Here is a 20,399-nt window from a genome sequence, read left to right as displayed (position 1 = left end):
ACTATAGAGATTGCAGAAGTAGTTTGTTCAAATCCACCTATTGTAAGATCGTCACTCTGCATGTTAACTCCACTCTGTATACAATGCTTGTACCCAGGGGCGTAGCACCAAATCTGGGCCCTGAGGACAAGGATTCACTGTGGGCCCCCCTATGATTTTTTTTACCTGGGGCCCTAGTAACTCAGTCCCACTCCCCCCCCCCCTCTACAACGCACCTGGCTTGTATCTTGTGTGGTTACCACGGTGGTTGTAGAAAAAATCTACAAGGTTAAGTATTTCATTCTCACTTGCATCTTCCATGCTAGCGTGGCATAAGCAATAAGGTCAGGGATTTATAAACCGAAGGTGCTCAGTTCAAGGCTCACAAACATCTCAATGAACAATTAAAACAACTATGAAAAGATACTGGTGTGATTGAAATAAGTAAACAGATTCAAATACCTCAATAACTAAAGCATCCATCAAACCCAAGTCAAAAAACATCTTAAATCAAATATAAATCAAGTGCCTCAATAGCCCAAAATGTAACAACTGTCAGATTAAACTAATAATTTGAAACTACAGGTAAAAAAAAAACTAAATTTAGTAGGAAAAAAATAATGAAGTAAACAAAGAAAAAAAGGAAATTAAAAAAAAATCATGCTTGAATAAAACACTGCATCACTTTCCTTATATACATTCCTCCCTCTCCTACCAGAGATAAAGGAGAGCGTGAGGAGGGAGGTTACAGTAGCTGCCTCCATGCTCCTCGCCTTTGAAAAAAGATTTACCAGGACCAAGATTCAAACCCACGACCTTGAACTTGTGAAACCTCTCCTTTTCTATTGTGCTCTGTCATTCTACAGTGATAACACCATCTCATTCTTTCATTCCACCATTACGTCCATCAAACGGCAGAGACCTTTGTGTGTTTCCACCTGAAAATCACTGTTTGCTTTTAATAGACTGCAGAGCCATACTTGATCACGGCAACATCCCCAAGTTCTCAAGAAACCTACAGCCTTGTCCACTGTCAAATACAGTAGAGATACCTCTAGGAAGACACAGTTGTGGGGGTGGAGCATGCCACACAAACATTTCACAGCACATAATATTATTATATTGAACATATTTTCAAATAAATGACAAATATGACAAATAATCATCTTCAGTCAACAAAGACAGAAAAACACCTGGACCACATACAGTGTGGTTCAATTGTATCCCAAGGGAGGTATGTTCTCCCACAGTTCTGCCGTCTACACAGAGCACACACATGCTGTCTTCATAGATCTGTCCTCTTATAAAGGCCTGCTAAGGGTTCTCTCTTTTTTTTCCCCCCAGCCTTTCAGCCTCCCAGCAATTCTGCCACACTTGAACAGCCTTGGCTGTCACGGCAAACTCTGTGAGCAGACTGGAGAGAGACTGTGGGATAAAAACACACAAGAATGGAAATAAACACATGGCAACATATATACTGTACACACGCTCTCCCTCGCTCACTCTCTTTCTCTGTCACACAGAGACAAAGAATGAATAACTTAGGCAGTTGTCCTTGAAAATGAAACAGTATAAAGGCAGGTCTTCAAGGCTGCTGGGTGCAGAGCTTTTATTTTATTTCTAGTTTTTGTTTTGTTTTTTTCCATCATTCAAATAAGTCAATATTTCTTGTTAAGGTAGAGGTTACAGGTCAGGGTTCATAGGTCTAGGGGTATAGGTTGTGTGATTGGTTGGACAGCTAGGAGGGCGTCGTAAACCCTCTGGCCTATATCACCAGTAGACTGTAGATTTTGTAGATTGCAGATCGTTCTAGAACATGGATTCCCAACGTGAGCCCCCAAATAATTGAGATTAAGAATTTTAATGACAATATAACATTAATATAAAAATATATATATATATAAAACATACATACAATGACATGCCCAAAATAGGGATTCCTTCCCTCACAGTATAGTGGTATTGGTAGCAAATAAGATAACAAACATAACAAATTAATCATTATACGAGGGTGATCAACGTGAGAAACACACACTGCGTACACACAAACACTCATGCATGCAAGCATGTGGGCAGAGGCATGCATATGCCAAACACAGTGAGCACACACATGTGACAGACTCCCAAGTATTTCCTTGGTTTTGACAGCATACAGCTGCTCTCTTAATGAAGGTTCATGAGTGAGGTTAATTAAACAGCGTGTATCATCACATTCTCACAGTCCTACTCTCTTTACGCCAACACACCCTCTCCCTAATTCATCTTCAACACTGTGTCCTGTCTCACAACCTCAACACTCGATCAATTAGACCAGGGCTCCCAAAACGTACAAAAATGCATTTTTTATTAAGAACGTATGCCCTATTTTGTAAATAGGGAAAATTGCCGATTGACAAGAGTTGTGAGCTTGTAAAACTCTAGAGGTACGCAGACCTCTGGTAGCCTGGCCCTCACATCTAGTAGCCTACAATATAGGCTATATACTATTATTATTGGGCCAGGATTTAAAATATACTGTATGTGCTGGCTGTCTGTCCTAGCCTGGCTCCAGACCATGTGTGTCCATCATCCATCCATCCATCTGAGTAAGGTATCTCCAGAGGAGGTGCTTACTCTATACATTGATTCATATCACATCTTCACCTGTGGTTTTTGTTCACCTTTATAGGCCATTGGGATAATAATAATTAGAATTTCTAAATGATAAAATAATCGCAATGTAAATGTAATGTGTATGGTGCATAAGGGTGTATATCTGTCATTAATGTTGCCATATAGCCTACTCACTTTTAATGTGCGCATCGATCAGATATTGTTGTGTTGCCATATACATTTCTCAATAGGCTACACATTGATTGATTCTGAATATTTACAACAGTTTCAAAAGAAACTCATTTGCTGAAAATACCAGCCGTGTGTTGCTGTGACTTGATCTCTGCCTAGCCCCGACGCACACACACACACACACACACACACATGTAACCATGGCGACGGCTGTAACCATGGCGAAGATAGATCCCATTGCCCGAACTCCCATAGCCCTAGCAATCATGTAGTTTCCTAAAATACCAAGTGTACGGAAAATATGAAATTTGCAAGCGTGACATGCAGTTCGGTAGATTTCCCATGGCATGCAGTATTATTTGTGCATAGAGTGGAGGCACTCCACGTCACAATGACACAACTTCACACAAAATGGGTCTTGACCCTAACTTTGGGAAACACTGCAATAGACAATCAAAGAGTACTTTCTACATGACAAGATCTCCCAAGAAAAAGGTGGTATTTGAAGGAATTTTATTTATAAATAATGCAGTAAAAATTACAACTTTCTCCATCCAGTCGAGGATTCCCTGGAATGGCTGACATGATGTGGAACACTGTATTATTTTTTATTTTTTTCAAAACAGGTTAAATCTCAAATAATTCAATGTTTTGTCACTGAGAACAGTTTGAAATGCGTAAACAGCATCTGAATGATTTCCATGTTGTCATTTCTCTTCTTCTTGGCAAGGCCAGTTAGCACTGTAACGGTTGTCTTTCCTTAACATCTTTATTCAGTCTTCTTGCAAAAATGTCCATGTCCCCGTCCGAAAGCACATACTAACATACAATTTAGTATGCCAAATTACTTTATAGAATGTCCAAAGCTACGTACTAAATAGTACGTGAGATGCATACTACCTTCCTAACATTACGTAGTATGTCCTAACTGAAACCCTACTGCTCAGTAGGAACTAAACAGTAGGCTGAAAATAGCATACTGTGTAGTATGTACGTGGTTTTGGACGCAACCCATGACTATTCACTTTACACCACTTAAAGGAGTAGTTCACCCCAAAAATTACTTATTTTCTATCAATTACACACCCCATGAAGCCTTGAATTAATGGAGATTTGTTCAAGGCTTTCAAAAAGAATCTCCATGAATTCAAGGCAAGTCATTTTTTGGGTGAACTACTCCTTTAATGTATGAAAGCTAAGCCCAGCTTAAGATATGGCTGGGTGTTGAAAATATAGATCACAAACAAATTGCCATGATAAAAAAAGCAAGTACTGTTTTCCATATTTTGTTACTGGCCTTGAATACACTTTTCTTTTGTTTCCTTTTTTTTACACATGACTATTTTTTATCCATGACTTTCTCAGGCGGGCATCACATTCATTACACATTTCCAATTTAGGAATGCTTACATTTTCCCCCTCCAGTTTATTTCCAGCAGCTTTGTGGGGATGCATTTGAATAACGGTTATGAATACACAGTAAAATCCTCAGTGTTCATTTAACTGTGAGAGTACAGGTGCAACAGTTAATCGAACTAATCAATTTAATCGATTATAAAAAATAATAGATTTTAATAAAATATTTGATTTTCAAAAATAGCAGATCTATAAGCTCAAAAGCATGTGAGCTTGTAGATCGGCAATTTTTGCACAACACGGTTGTACAACAAAGTATAACATTAATCAGACTAATCGATCAATTATTTAAAAAATCCATCTTTTCATGTTGATTTGTTATTCGATTCATTGAAAAAGTAATTGATAGAATAGCTAAGAGGATAATTGATAGTTGCAGCCCTATCTGAGAGTGAACAAATGGAACCAAATGGACCAAACATCTAAATTTTGTTCCATTTGTACACTCTCACAGAGTTAAAATAGTACTCAGTATTTTACAATGTACGTACAGATTCACGGATTCACAAACATCACTTTTCCATATGTGCTGCATGCAGCCTATAGGCTTTTTATTAACATTTGGAGTGGTTGCAATACTTTTCTATTTACTGAATAACATAATTTTTTAATGTATAGATTTTGTTTCATCTTCACTCCACATGTTAATACACCAGTTTTGTCGAGCTTCAGTTAACAAAACAACACTAGAATGAATAGACTCAATGGAAGGAGATGACAAAATGGGATCGACCTAGACTGTTATTGAATAAAACCTCCGGCACATTAACCACTTAAACACTATATACTTAAGTGTCACCGCCCGGAGTCCCCCAGGGATCCATGCGAAGATCCCTCCTTTTTTCCCTTTAGACCAAATATCTTGCGGATCCGCTATTTTTGCCGAATGTTCGCCTCATTATAGCTCCGCTAGGGTTCATGTGGTTAAGATACAAACAAAACCCTCAGTACACTCTGTGTATATGTCATGTCTGAATAGGAACAACTAAAAACATGTGCATCTCAGTCCATGACACATCACTTTGCCCTGTCTGAATCAAGCAAACAATTGATTGACCAGACTATTATCCACCATTTCCATGACGTGGGATGGAACCTCAAAATGATTTAAAATAAAATTAAGTGATTGTGCTTTTAAAACCAACGTAGAACGAATAATACACACAACAAGATGGACATCAATATCAAAACATTAATAGTGCTTTACAAAATGCAATACAAATATAAGATCCCACTGAAGCATTTTCTGTGGCAGTAAAATGCTTAAATAATTGTACGAGATGGCTGGTGATGATGACCAAATATTCATTACAGTAAAATAGCAAGAATAACTGACAAGCAAAGACCACATCAGGTGGTCTTTGTGAAAAAAACATCTTTGTATACACTCACAACAGCCATCAAATGTGCATGTAGTTCATCTTACATCACAGAGTAACTCACCACCACCAAGGATGGTGGGAGCTAGTTATCAACCACTAACAAGTAAACAATTAGAGTCCAAATTAGAATCAACAGAGACTTAACGCGATAGCGCTTTATTTTTTCTTCTTTCACTGTCTTCTTTCTTCAGAGTTGGACACCTAATGAAAAACTGTAACTAGAAAACTAGAGAGTGTTGTGCAGTGTCAGTCAGGTACTTCTTGATATAAAAAAAAGGTCACGTTCCTTTCTTCCAGGCAATTGTAGAAGCATCCTATTCTTGTGACATTGCACCTCAGCTCTCCAGTAACTGTGGAAATAAAGTAAGGGTTCCAACTTCAAGTACATTTTACATGCAAAAGAAAACACTGCATGAAAGACACTTAATGCACTTTAATTATGATCTACAGCAGTGGTTCTAAAAGTGGCATCCAGGGACCCCCAGGGTTCCTTGAGGGGGTTCTAAATGGACCCCCTGCGGGTCTGTAACTCTGAGAATGTACAAATGGAGCCAAATGGACCCGATTGTACACTCTCAGAATTATGGAGGTCCTTGTTATAAAAAAGTAAAAAAAAAAAAGAATTGAGAACCACTGATCAACATGAAAGCAAGTAATATCAGACACGTGACAGAACTTTACATTTGGAGGTGTGTGGCAGTGATTCCAGTCTTATTACACACCTCTAACTCCTGCAGCTGTGGCTGCAAGCTTCCCAGTCTTGCAGGAGTCCCCTCTTCACCCTGTTTGCCCCTTGAGTCTGCGGATGTCACAGGACCACCAGGGTCCCTGTGATCCTGAACTGAAGGGAATGAGGGACGGCTATACAAAAGGATGTCCCCGAAATCTGGTGGAGTGAAAGGAGATCATTTATAAAACATTAAAATTGTTTAGGAATAAATCTTAACAGTGTAGAATCAGAGAATAATTCCACTGTTGAATGCAAAGAGCTGACAGTATCTTGCAAATGAACTAGGGTTACATTCAGCCAATCATAGTAGGTTTAGCTTAAGAGAGTAGGGGTATTGTTTGGCCTAAATGTCAACTTACTGTGATTTTGACCCTATTTGATTTCAGACTGAGAGATGTGGCAGAAGTAAAAGACATTCAGTCTAAGAGAGTAAGATAGCAATCAGTCTAAGAGGTTAGGGTTTGCATCCAGAGTAAGAGAGTAACGTTTACATTCAATCTAACAGCGCAGGCTTACATTTAGCCTAAGAGAGTAGGTTTTACACTTGAATAGTAGGGTTTACATTCAGACAAAGAGAGTAGTTAGACAGTCTAACAGAGCAGGGTTATGTTCTGTCTAAGAGAGTACTGTAGGTGTACATTCAGTCTAAGCAAATAGTGCACGTTACATTCAGTCTAAGAGAGTAGGACAACATTCAGTACCTGAATGTTGTCGGCTTTTGCCATTCCCTTTCCCTCCTTGTGGAGTTTTGTTTTTCTCCTGGCTCTCTCTATGCTCAATAGAACCCTCCCGGGTCTTCTGACCTCCTGCGCTGCCTCGTCGACCCCTGGCCTCCCTAGAGCCCATCCTCGGCAGCGTGGCCCCCCTCACGTTAGAGTCCCCAGAGGACTTCTGACTAGGGAAATTCAGAGGCATGTCTGTAGAGCAAAGCACAGAGGTACAAATGTCAGACCTAATTTCAAGGGCAAACAGGCACACATAATTACAATATATTTATTGTGTGTGAGTGAGCATTCTGTGTGTTTTTACCATCATCGAAAGGAAAAAGTCCATACAACAGCTTGCTGCTCCAACAATTTTACTGTGCAAGCAAATAACGTTTTGACCATGAGTTTGGTCTTTGTCAGGTGAAATAATTACAGTGACTGATGACCCTTATCTAGACTTACCGCATCACGTGAACTGAAGAGTGATGCAGTAGAGGAAATATATCACAAAGATCCTGTATACGCCAAATGCAGAAAAGCTACACCGTTTGTAATAGATCCTGCTAGTTAGAAATACAAAGATGATTACAAAAGAGAAATTCCAAATATAGTACCAATAATACATGGCATTTAGGATGGCGGTAGAAAAGACATCACAGCTGCACTAAACAGCCAAAAGTACCAAAATTAGGGTCATGGGTCACTGTAATTATTTCACCTGATGTTTGCATGTGTTTTTGCCAGGTAAAATTGTTGGAGCGGCAATCTGTAGTGCAGACTTTTTTCCTTTTGATGGTGTGACGTTTTGTCCTGCACCAGTGCCACACAATAGATGAGAACCAGTCATTTACCATCATTGAAGTCGTCTCTGGGTTGGTGGCCCCGTTGAACAGAATGGTGTTTATGCCTCTTGGGCCTCCTTTGCGTTACTGCAGGACTCATGTTGCTGTCTGTGGACATGGGGCTGCTGGGTCGCTGGTGCCGTTGACCTGTGGCAGTAAAATACTGGATTTTTGGGTGCCCTGAGACAACACTAATCTTGATTATATTCTGAAACTTAAAAATGTCAAGGACCCCCCAGTTTGGTATGCATTAGGCCACAGACCCCTTTAACTCTGAGAGTGTACAAATGGACCTTACGGGTCTGTAACTCTCAGAGGTACAGACAATTTAGTTCCTAACTCCTAATAATTTAGATGGTGACCCCCTGTAACCCCTCAACGGCCCCTGGGGGTCCCAAGACCCCACTTTGAGAACCATTGGTCTATCTACAGTAACACATTTCTTTATGATTATTATACATGTTTGTTTCATTATAAAATGACAAGTTCAGTAAGCCTTTCACAATGTTACTCTTTCTTGAGAAATTTTAATAAATGACACCTCTATTCTACAGCATATCAAATATTGATACAAAAATATTCCCCAAAAAACTATATTGATACAAACAGACAAACAAACTTGTTTGCAACCACTGAGGGGTAAAATAAATTTAATTATGTGTTAACCCGTTGAGCATTATATATAAAGTACTTCGTACGATTCATGATCATAGTGATCTACAACACGTCGCAATGCAACAAGTTGAGAGCTTGTAGATCTGCTTTTTTTCTTTCTTTTTTTGGGGAAAATGTTGGCCTATAATGATAAAGATGACATGCCTAAAATAGGGATGCCAGGTGGAAAGTGGTTAAAATAATCTTTGATTTCACTGGATAGAATACTGAGAACCCTCAGTAAATTAGCATTTGGATTCTCACCTGCTGCGTCCTGCGTGTACCTCCGCAGGCCCAAGTAGTCCCCCGACGCGGCCACAGCCTGGCTGAAATCAGTGTCTGTGAAAAAGGACCCCTCGGAGGTGCTGACGACGCTGGATCTGCCTGAAGAAATGTTGTCCTCAGAGGCCGAACCCCAGCTGTTAACCATGGAGCCTGTGACGGATCTGTCCAGGTCCCCGGTGCTGGAGGCCGGAGTTTGCTCGAAGGCTCCCCGCCCGTGGAGGTGGATCCTCTGGAGGGAAGGGTGGTGCGGTTGGTGGTGGTTCTGCTGCTGCTGGTTCTTTTGGCGCTGGTGGTAGTGAGTCGGTGCTGTCTCTGTCTCCTCCTCCTCCTCCTGCTCCTCCTCCTCCTCCTCCTCCTCCTCCTCCTCCTCCTCTTCCTCGACCTCCTCCTCTTCCTCTTCCGCTTGTTGTCCGTCCATATCCAGGCACATGTAGGTGTGTGTTGGGGACAGAGGATGAGGATGGCTGGGAAACACAGTACAAAATAGGGGTGCAAAGTGAATCAAACTAATCGATTTAATCAATCATAAATAATTATCATTAATCGAAAAATTTATCAAAAATAATTGTTTCTTAATTGATCTAAACGTGTAAAAAAAAAAAGGGGGAAAAAAAGATAACTACCCGCGATGCGGTGTGAGCTTATATATCAGCTTTTTTCTTTATTTTTGCACGACAAAGTTAAGTGGTTAATCAATTTGTTGATATATTAAAGTGAAATCTTATTGATTATTCAATCACTTCCGAAAAAGTAATGGATAGGATAAGAAAATGATCGACAGTTGCAGCCCTAGTACAAAACGGATATTCATACAGGACACAAGGGTGAAAGAGATTTGAACGAGGGGGGATCAGGTTCATTTGGGTACCTGGGGTCTCCCTGCAATGAGGGCGTAAGTGCTGCCATGGACTGGTGGCTATGGGCCACGGAAGCAGAGGATGAGGCCACTCCTCGGATCGGGGGGGTAGGACCCCTGTCCAGGACACTCTGTCCCTCAGCTCTCTCCCTGTCTTCATCCACCTCCTCCATGCCATCCTGATGCAAGTACATCCTCAAGGCTGGCATCGAGGACTGGCCATCTGCATCCAAACTGATAGAGAGAGAGAGAGAGAGAGAGAGAGAGAGAGAGAGAGAGAGAGAGAGAGAGAGAGAGAGAGAGAGAGAGAGAGAGAGAGATATATGAGGATTTGGCTTCAGTATAAAGGGATGCTGTGAGACCCCTTGGGGATTTAACTGTGAAAAGTATTCCTGTGTCCAAGCTTCCCAGTTGAAAAGATCTTGCCATGCATGTGAGTGTGTGCATGTGCATGTGCATGTGCATGTGCATGTGCATGTGCATGTGCATGTGCATGTGCATGTGCATGTGCATGTGCATGTGCATGTGCATGTGCATGTGCATGTGCATGTGCATGTGCATGTGCATGTGCATGTGCATGTGCGTGTGTGTGTGTCCATTTGTCGTTCACCTCTTCTCCATAGGCAGGGCATATTCCTCACCCTTCCAGCTCTGTGTTGGTGGGTTACAATAAGGAGGGGGCAGAGGTTCTCCCCAGTGTACTGAATTTTGTTTGGGAACCTTGGGGGGTCGTGCTCCTTTCTTAGAACTTTGACTCCCTGAGGAGAGAAAAATGGAAAAGAAACATAACGTCGCTGTCGGGTGGAAACCTTGTATGTCTGAAACTGTTACTTTTCAGGAGATGGAAAAATAAACCTGTGTTCCAATGGATCCAATGTAGTTATTATTTAGTCACAAGCTCTTGCTAATACTTTTCATTTATAAAAACCCACAGACAGATTGAACCACTTTCACCTTCCAAAATTTTCATAAATTGCTAAAATAGCCAATCTACAAACTCACAACGCATCGCGATGCAATGCATTGAGAGCTTGTAGATCGTCTGTTTTCGTTACTTTACGAAGAATTGAGATACAAGGTTTCTGCCAGACAACAAAGCTATTTATGACTCATTCAATGCGATGCACAATGTTCCACTGGGAGCAGGTCTCAGGTGTTACCTGAAGTGCTGTTGCTGCCTCTGTCGGAGCTGTGATGAGAGCCTCCCGTGCTGTGATCACGACACGGGTTACAGAGGATGGCGTTCTGGAGCATCCCTTCGCCTCCTTGGAAATGTTACGCAAACATGACCCCCAAGCGGAAAGAAAAAGAAACGTTACAGGAAGGGTCAAATAATGAAAAAGCTCAAATTAAACACTTGAAAAAACAAGAAAAATTGCCAATCTATGAGTTCGCATCGTGGCTTGTTGTGAGCTTGTAGATTGGCAATTGTTTTCCTATGTCAGAATTTAGATATTTTTTTAATATATATATTAAATATATATTATAACAATTATTATACTATTATGCTTAAAATGACAGCAGGGCAGGACGGCAGGGTTAAAATGGTTAAAGCCTCCTTCACCTTTATTGAGCCTGTTTTGCTCCATTACGTTGTACTGCATCGTTGCCGTCATGTCTTTTGTCATCTGAGGCGGGATGGGGGGCTGCTTCCAGCACTGCATGTCCGGATGCTCCGCACTCGCTGCCTTGCTCATGAGGTTGGCCTGAATGAGCTGGGTGGTGGCGTAGGGGATGGGCTCGTAGATGTTCCCCTGACCGTCTCCAGAGCCTCCGTAACACACGCCACAGTTGTTGAACGTCTTGAGCTCGTTGAGGTTGTTGGCCAGGTTCACGTCGCTGTAGATGGGCGTCTCGGATCCCAGCGGACCCGCCTGCTTGTTGTCCAGGTGGCTTCCGTAGTTGGCTATGCAGTCAGCTGAGAAGAACATACAGTACGCACATGATAATGAAGACAAGCGTATTAACCACCTTAACCCTGATTAGTCCCTATTAGGGGCAAATGTAAAAAATAATAGTAGATCTACAAGCTCACAACGTGTCACAATGCGACATGCTGTGAGCTTGTACATCTGCTATTTGTTGGCGATTTATTGTGGGACGAATTATGAATGAATACTGTGTCAATCCATTAAAAGGTGCAGTAAGTGATATTTTCGTTTTATAAAAGTGGCAAATAGCTATATGTTCTGATAACAATTGCTACAGCGTGTTTATTCAGTATCCCTGTCTCTCCAGCTCTTTAGTAAACAGAAAATGCATTTTCATGTTGGGATGCCAATTTTATCCAATCAGGAGAGAGAACTCATATATTGTAGGATACGAAGCGAAATTGGGAGTGAGGACACTAAGGAATTAGCAGACAACATTTTTACTGGAGCACTATAAAGTTGAATCTGACAAATGGATGAAAGCAACCCACCCGAAAATGTATTTTCCATTTATTAAAGAGCTGGAGAGACAGGAATGTATTGAACAAATACTATATAGCAATGATTACTATCAGAATATAGAGCTTTAATTTTTTCCACAAATAACTTTTTGTTTTAACCACGAAATATCACTTTCACTACCTTTAATGTTTATATAGTGAATGATTTAGTCCTGTACTGACCTGGCTGACTGTATGTGGTCATGTTACTGTCACTGGTGCCATTGCCATTGTTGCAGCAGTTTATACTGCAGTCCTTGTGGTTGGTACAGGCGTTGGGCCAGTTGTCAGGCAACCACAGTTGGTTCAAAGGTTCTCCCATACCGAGAAGTCCAGGTCTACCACAAGAACAATGAAAACAACCACATCAAGACAAAAACAACATTGTCTTCATGCCTCAGTAAAACCAGATGGAAGTGAGATGGACGCTGATGCTTTTCTGTTTTTAGAAAGGTGGTGCACTCCCCCTGGTGGATGAACATTGTAAGTGAATTGGTGTCCTTGTACATTTGTTTTCATGGACCAAGACGGATAGTTTCACTTACCTTCCAGCACTGCACACAGACTCTCCTCTCTGATAGGCCACTATAAATATGAAAACAATACAATACGTGACAGTTCACAATAGATCTTCATTAGCTTGACCAAAACACAGAGTTCAAAGCAGTAAACCTATAAACCCTGAGCTTAGTTTTTTTAAGAGATGATATATTTGTTTACAGCAGGGTTCGTAGCACTGATTGCTACTGCAATCTGTTGTCTTTTATGCTGAAATGTCTGTGTTGAGTCACGTTGATAATTCCACATGAAAAACTATATCATGAAAACTTCACAGAAGATGAAAGAATATTGGTCCAGTGGAAGCATGAATTGAACACTGAGTGTTCAGGTGGACCTTATTACAGGTCTGTGTAATTAAACGCTCACTTTAGAATTGGCCACATTTAATAAAGGCTGCCGGGCTAAATAAACACATGGTTGTCAAATACAACTGCACAAAAACACTTCCATGATTTTTATCCAAATAACTTTCATTCATACATACCTGTCGGTGTAAAGGTGAATGATGGAACTGCACAGAAAAATCCCAACAGAGGTCAGCAAGAAGTAAGAAGGGGGGGGGGCACGAAAGAAAGATAGGAAACAAAGTGAGAAATCAATATCAGTTAAATAGATCACAGTTCCATTATACGTACTTGACAAGCCTCAGATATAATTAATCGCACAATAGTGTCGCATGGCTAAAACGTGTTGTGAGCTTGTAGATTGGCAATTTTCAGCGTGCGACACATCGTACAACAAAGTATAAATTAAGGATTAAGTTGTCACATTGACCTCTTCTTAATCTTGTTAGTCTTGTTATCTTGTGTGATCTCAGCTGTGTATTGACTTTATCGCACAAAACAAAAACTGATGTGAAGACAAAGCACTTTAAGACAAAGATGTTTACTTCTGAACACATTGAAAAAGACTCCAATCCGATCCTGATAAAAAATAAAAACAAATACGTGGTAAGACCATCGTGCCCCTGGCTCTGATACACTATGCAAACATTTAAAGACTCATAAGTGAGGCTGGCTGCCCTAACGCTGCTGTCTTCTTTAGACAAAGTGTCCCGGTGAAGGTTAATGGGGGTGACGGGCGGGCAGACAGACAGAAAGAAAGAAAGAAAGGAGATAACAGTGATGCTGTGGTGTATGGCGGCAGGTTGACAGCCTCAGACATCCATGAACTGTGCAACGACAGAGAGATGGCTGCTTACAAATGAGCTCTAAAATGTCAGCCTTTGAATGTGAGCATAATCGGGGATGTGCCAACGTCTCATCGCCACTTGCTTTTGAGGTCTTCAAGTCACAACGAAGATTATAGAGCCCGTCCTTTGACGTGATCTGGTTATCTGCCTCCATGCACAGAAACTTGATGTGCCTGACATAAAGAAATCTGCTGTGATGTGGTGCTGTCAAGGTTTCTAAACTACCCACAACGTCTACTCAAATCCAACTCTCGCTTTTTATCCTTCCACGCCACATGTTGTTATTTTTCTTCTAGCTCTCTTCTTTTAATGTTCATTTTAAATACCACAGCAATTTATTCTTCTGCTGATGACTCAGTGTACAGTGCCAGAGTTAATTTGTTCTTTGGGAATGGGCACATCTAAAATCGCACTCTCATCATTGTAAAATGTATAGATATCATGTACTGTAGGACAGAGGTTCTCAAAGTGGGATCCAGGGACCTTCAAGCCTCCTGAGGGGGTCCAAATGGACCCTTACAGGTCTGTAACTCTGAGAGTGTACAAATAGACCCATAAGGGTCCATTTGGTTCCATTTGTACACTTTCAGAGTTATGGAGGTCCTTGAAATAAATAAAAAAGTCTGATAACCAACCACTGATAGGATATAAACACGCACCCTTGCGGATGCCAGTGTAACTGCTGCTCAGGCCATTTCTCTTCTTACGATGACGGTAGAGCCACACACTGAAGACCATGAGGATCACCCAGCAGGTGGCGCCGATGCCAGCAATAAAGGCTGGCTGCTTTACCACGTCTGAGATCTGTGACAAGGCGTCTCTGTCTATATGGCTGTCCATCATCTGGCCTGTAGAATCTAAACAATCAAACACAAAGAGGGATATAGGCCGTTGATGCACTATATGGCAAAATGTAATAGATATAAAATAGTTAAATTCATTATTGCCAATAAAGAACAGTCACGAAGGCTACAATATTAAAGAAGATAAACAACAAGAACAAAGAAGATAAACAACGAAGTCCGCAAGGACTTTTTTGGTCGGACCTTTTAGACAAAAGTATTATAAATGTAACTGTGTTGTTTTACATTCTTTTGCCTAATGAAAATGTCAATCAATCAATCAATCAATCAAAACAACAAAAAGTCAATTCGAAGGCAATAATGAAAAGGTTACTACTTCAAATGCTACAAGATTTTCACCTTTCATATTTTGTGACCACCTATTTTCTTACAACAAACAACTTTTCTTATGACTTGACCGCATTCTGGACAAGCCTGATTTATACTTCATCGCGCTACCACGTGGCACGCCATCTACAAGCTCACAAGTCGCATCGCGCCCCGTTGTGAGCTTGCAGATCTGCAATTTTTCATATTTTCTGGGGGAGGGAAGTGAATCTCACCGAGTTGGAAGAACGTAACAGCGCTCTTGACCCCGGGCCCAGCGCTGTTGCTAGCAGCAACCTCTACACTGTAGCGGATTCCTGGGGCCAGACTGGGGATGAGCAAAGAGAGGGTGGAGCCGTCTACTGACTGGTTGACGTGGTAACGACTCTCATTACCTAGGCACCATATCTTTAGGAGGAGGAGGAGACATGTAGGAAGAACATTGTTAGAAGCAGAGCTATTTAATCAATTATAACAAATAATTGCTAACAGATCATTTTATAAAATAATCAATATATCCCTATTTTGGGCATGTCATTATAGGCGAAAAATTTCCGAAAGAAATGACAAACATTTTAAAAAAATTAAAAAAACAGTGAGAATTGCCGATCTACAATCTCATTGTAATCTCCTATTTTCACTATTTTTGCATGACACCATTGTTTGACAAAGTATAAAATACGTCTCGAGGACTTTTTCAATCAATCGAAAAAGTCCCAAAGTTGCAGCCATATTCACCACGACAGCAGGGGAAAAAAAGAAAAACGGCCATAAAGACACATTAAGATACATTTCACTGCATCTTCAGTGAATTATCACCCTGAGTTCAACAAATGGCAAAGCGATTCATCAAGGTGCTCGTATCCCCTTTACTGGGACACCGATAATTCAGACGTAGAGTAGAAGATGGCAGGAGCTTGATAATGTGCGCTCCATTTCTCCCAGCCCTGCCTTCGTACCTTGTACTCCTGAACCACTCCGTGCTGGCCTTCTTCCGGAGGTGGTTTCCAAGCAACCACAATGGCAGTCCCATTGGCATCACTCTTTGTCACGGTAACACCCTGGGGGGCTCTCCCCGGGGCTGAGAGAGGGCAACAAACAGACAGACATGCAGACAGACAGACAAAAGACAAACTTATTTAAACCTGGATGCATCCCAGGTATGCTCTCTGTCTCGTGTTGACAGCTTTCTACACGGCATGAAAAGGACTTTATCCAGACTTTAATCAAAATGACTTCCGGTGTGATTTATTTAACACAGCGTCCCCATTCCCATTCTGTTCCCGTGGATGCTGAATGCATGTGGATTGTGTCCACCGGATACCAATTCTATTTATGCAATTTACAGCAGTGGCTCTCTCTCATTTTCATGTCAAGGACCCCCAAATTGATATGTACTGGGCCATGGACCCCCAGCTGAAAGATGTTGTGCCAAGGACCCCATAACAGAAGATTTGTGTTAAAGTTTTTCAAAATAATTCTCACAATGCGTCACACGTTGTGAGCTTGCCTTGTAGATAGGCTATTTTTGAATAGCCACATAAAAAATAGGGTTAAAGTGATTAAACTGATTTTGATGCTATATTAACTAATTTAGCTGGAGACCCGCCCTGGTGGAACCCCCTCAAGGACCCCTGGCTGGCGGTCCCCGGACCACAGAGAACCACTGATTTACAGTATTCATACATACAATGCAGTGTTCACTGTTCACCATCTCCTCTCAAATGTTGTTGTTCATAGTAAAAAAGGGGAGGAAAAGGTGAACGTGTCCCGTTGTTGTAGATGTATGTTTAGCCTGGGCTTGACCTTTGAGATAAGTATGCATTTCATCTCATGCAGCTGGTTCCTGAGGTTAGGAGATCCACTGATGACCCCTAGGTGGCAACATTACTCAATTGTTCTGAACTGTTACATTCATACCAAAAGACTTGACACTCACGTTCGTCCAGTGTCTGAGCCACCTTCACCTCGCTGTCGGCCCCTTGGAACTCATCAAAGAAGGGACGCACTTTGAACTCGTAGGTGGACCCCTTGTTCAGCCGAGGGACCACCACCCCATCCTCGCCCGACGTGTGGATGTCCAGAACACTCCACTGTCCGCCAGGCTGGCCCGGCTCAGCAGACTGCCTGTACATCACCTTGAAGCCCTGGATGTATGGAGACTGCTGCTCGACCTTGTGGAGAGACACAGGCATATATATATATACATGCTTAATATAGTTATATACAGTATAGAGATCTAAGAATATCTAAGTGTAACGCTTTTCAGCTCAGAACTGCATGGAAATTGAATGCAGTGTGACTGTGTTCGGGGAAATGTATTGAAGTGCACGTCATTGTCACGGTAAAGATCATCTGGGCGACATGTTGTCTCTGTGGAGGGACTTACTGTAAAACGCAACACAGTTAGGAGGTTGTCACGAGTCCCCTAAACTTCTGACAGTGAACATCGTCCAGGAAAGATTGTTAAACCTGTGTTAACCACTTAACCCATTAAGACCTGAGGCCGATTCTACAAATGTCTTCTAAATCCCAACAGTATTCTAAAAACATATGTTTCTATATCAGTGGTTCTCAAACTTTTTCATGTCAATATTTATTTGGCCGCCGACCCCCATCTCAAAATATTTTGTTCCAGGGACCCCCAGAAGCAAAAAGATTTTAGTTAAAAATATTCGCTTTAAAACAATATATATTCAAAGATTTGCACACATTTTCACGATTTTTCAAAAATAGCAGATCTCTACTCCAGATCTCTGAACGTTCGCCCCCCAGAATATGGATGCAAGGATTGATGTCGTCAATCCCCCCCACCCCTCACCCCTGCAGCCTTCTGGGAGATATAGCTTTGCATCTTCTTGTATCACAGATCTCGTAGCCGACAGCATTTATGAGGTCATTACTATCGTTTCCTCTGAGCACGGTGGTTGCTAATAGCTCTAAAAGTCATTCTAAACAGTCCCTTAAATAACACAAACCTCACAAATCTGCCTTCAGGATGTCTTATAAGAACATTAAGTATTGACTGTTTATGTGGCCGTAACAAAATGGAGTGAACCCCTGTGAATGAATTGACTGTGCAGAGGATTTGCGAACTTCCTGTTTATACAAAGGAATGAGTCATTTTTCATACAAGCAGACTTCAGAAAGGCCTGCTCTCATAAACTATTCACACCTCGGCTATGTGTATTGTTCTACCCCTGACATGAGTATTTCAACTCATTCATCAATAAGCAACTACAGTACTCTCTTGTCCTTACATGCATGGTGAGATGAGAAATGTATCCTTTTTCTATATCCTGACACACACACACACACACACACACACACACACACACACACACACACACACACACACACACACACACACACACACACACACACATCTATTTGTTGTACAACAAAGTATACAGGGCTTACATAATGCAGGAGGATATGGTACGGTGGGGACAGGGTATTTCTTACCATCCATTGTAACCTGACGGCAGAGGAGGACAGGATGGTTGGTGTGTGCAGGTGGACCACTACGTCTCCCAGCTCCCTCTGTATCTGACGGTGGTCCACTCCCTGGATGGTAGGAGGGCTGTCTGTTGGTACAGAGGAAAAGTCAGAGGTTAAAACAACAAAATTGAGTGCACGGAGTGGACACCACACAAAATAATGCTATGGTCCTTCCCCAGGCTTTTTGCTGCATGTCATGCCCTCTCTTCTCTCTCCTGCCTTTCCTGTCTTTCTCTCACTGTCACTTATCAAAAATAAAGCAGAAATGCTGAAAATAAATAGAAAAACAAACAAACAAAACCCAGCAAGGATAAGACAGCCCTGCTGTCTCAGTGTAATGTGCGGGCCCATTTTCTTTTTACCCACACCCACCCTCCCTCATTTTTTTATGATTTCAACCGCAACCACCTGTCCCGAACCAACGCATCTACTTGTCATTAAAGACATACAGTATTTTAATTGGAAAAATATGAAGCTTTAATCCACGAGAAAATTGACATGTGAGTCCTGACCTTACAGTGGCAACAGCAACAGATGTAAATCAATTAACCTAAATGAATAGGCCTACGTGTATTCTAAATAATCAATACATAAATCATTTGTCTGCATTTTGTATGTAAACCAAAGTCTTTTGCACACCTGATTATCAACTCAGCGACAGGTGCATTGGTGGAGCAGACGGAACAAGATAAGGAGAAAACCAGCACACTGTCTTCACTTGCTCAATAAAGAATATAATTTGTATTTAAATGCAACGTTTTTGGTCAAAGACCTTCCTCAGGCATCTCTATATGCCTCAGATGCCTGAGGAAGGTCTTTGACCGAAACGCATTTAAATAAAAAGTGTATTCTTTATTGAGCAAGTGAAGATGCCAAGACGGTGTGTGGGTTTTTCTCCTTATCTTGTTGAGTCTGTATTTTGTGAAATAAATGTGTCGACTAGTTGTAAATGCAACTGTATGAAATCTACTGACAACTATCATCTCAAGTTGTGTGTGTATGTGAGAGAGACAAAGAGAGGGGGAGAGACAAAAAGAGAGCGAATGAGTGACAGAAAGGGAGAGAGAGTGAAATTACGCTAGTGAGTTGTATAACTTCAGAATGATCTTTTTTGATAACAACTGGGTGGTTTATATAACCTTAGCATGCTTGTCTTATCTGGAAAAATAGCCTTTATGTCATTCAGCAGAGGAAAATGCTTCAGTGCTAGAGATTATGTCATCTGCTACATTGTCAGTCCATGTCAGTCTGTGTCAATTAATTAAATGTGTAGGCTATCATAGTAATGTATACAAAATAATATCTTAAACTGCAAGATTATTTAAAATGTAATTGTATTCAGTTATATACATTTTCTTTCACATTATTTTATCTAAATACTTTATAGCCTATTATAAAACATTTATAGCCTATTATAAAACCTTAAAAGTTCAACAATCTTTAAAAAGACAACAATGTTTTTATTATTATTATTATTATTATTATTATTATTATTATTATTATTATTATTATTATTATTATTAATATTATTATTATTAATCTAAAGCCTGGAATCTAAAAATAGCCACTCTACCCTGAGTTCTGACTGCCTCAGAGATTGGACTGGGATCGCTCAGGCCGTAGGCGTTGGCTGCTCGGATCAGAAACAGGTAGAAGGCCCCGGGCTTCAGGTTCTTCAGAGCAAAGGTCTGTGTCCTCACATGGTCTGCCAGAGTCAGCCAGCTGCTGCCTGACGCATGACTGGAAAGCGAGAAAGATACAACCTTGAGTCACGCGAAGGTTTATAATGCCATGCGTACATGTACAGTAGCAATGGGTATGAGTAGTATGAGGCAAAAATACCATAGCCACAAATCATTGTTGTTTCTTCCCTTGTCTTACCTGAAAGCCTCAATAACATAGGAGATGGG

At 41.1% G+C, this 20,399-nt stretch overlaps 1 protein-coding gene across 1 annotated transcript in view; it reads right to left on the bottom strand.

Annotated features, from left to right (window-relative positions):
- Window positions 1-6,117: 6,117 nt before the first annotated feature.
- LOC308090406 (roundabout homolog 1-like) overlaps window positions 6,118-20,399 on the bottom strand; it is a 107,051-nt gene continuing 92,769 nt past the window's right edge. Inside the window, exons 11-28 of the mRNA XM_080435567.1 lie at window positions 20,371-20,399; window positions 20,063-20,229; window positions 18,454-18,575; window positions 16,928-17,162; window positions 15,948-16,069; window positions 15,225-15,396; window positions 14,479-14,676; window positions 13,112-13,138; window positions 12,612-12,651; window positions 12,250-12,404; window positions 11,200-11,553; window positions 10,796-10,900; window positions 10,246-10,393; window positions 9,648-9,869; window positions 8,759-9,243; window positions 7,850-7,987; window positions 6,993-7,208; window positions 6,118-6,447 (exon numbers count right to left, since the gene is read on the bottom strand). The exon at window positions 20,371-20,399 is cut by the window's right edge and continues 140 nt beyond it. Of these exons, the coding sequence (XP_080291693.1) occupies window positions 6,239-6,447; window positions 6,993-7,208; window positions 7,850-7,987; window positions 8,759-9,243; window positions 9,648-9,869; window positions 10,246-10,393; window positions 10,796-10,900; window positions 11,200-11,553; window positions 12,250-12,404; window positions 12,612-12,651; window positions 13,112-13,138; window positions 14,479-14,676; window positions 15,225-15,396; window positions 15,948-16,069; window positions 16,928-17,162; window positions 18,454-18,575; window positions 20,063-20,229; window positions 20,371-20,399 (3,144 nt within the window). The 3' untranslated portion in view covers window positions 6,118-6,238. The remainder of the gene's footprint in view (window positions 6,448-6,992; window positions 7,209-7,849; window positions 7,988-8,758; window positions 9,244-9,647; window positions 9,870-10,245; window positions 10,394-10,795; window positions 10,901-11,199; window positions 11,554-12,249; window positions 12,405-12,611; window positions 12,652-13,111; window positions 13,139-14,478; window positions 14,677-15,224; window positions 15,397-15,947; window positions 16,070-16,927; window positions 17,163-18,453; window positions 18,576-20,062; window positions 20,230-20,370) is intronic.

Source organism: Gymnoscopelus braueri (genome assembly GCF_963280865.1).
Source record: "Gymnoscopelus braueri genome assembly, chromosome: 8".
Classification (NCBI taxonomy): domain Eukaryota; kingdom Metazoa; phylum Chordata; class Actinopteri; order Myctophiformes; family Myctophidae; genus Gymnoscopelus; species Gymnoscopelus braueri.
The sequence above is the reverse complement of the archived record's forward strand: the minus strand, read 5'-3'. Positions and strand labels throughout refer to the sequence as shown.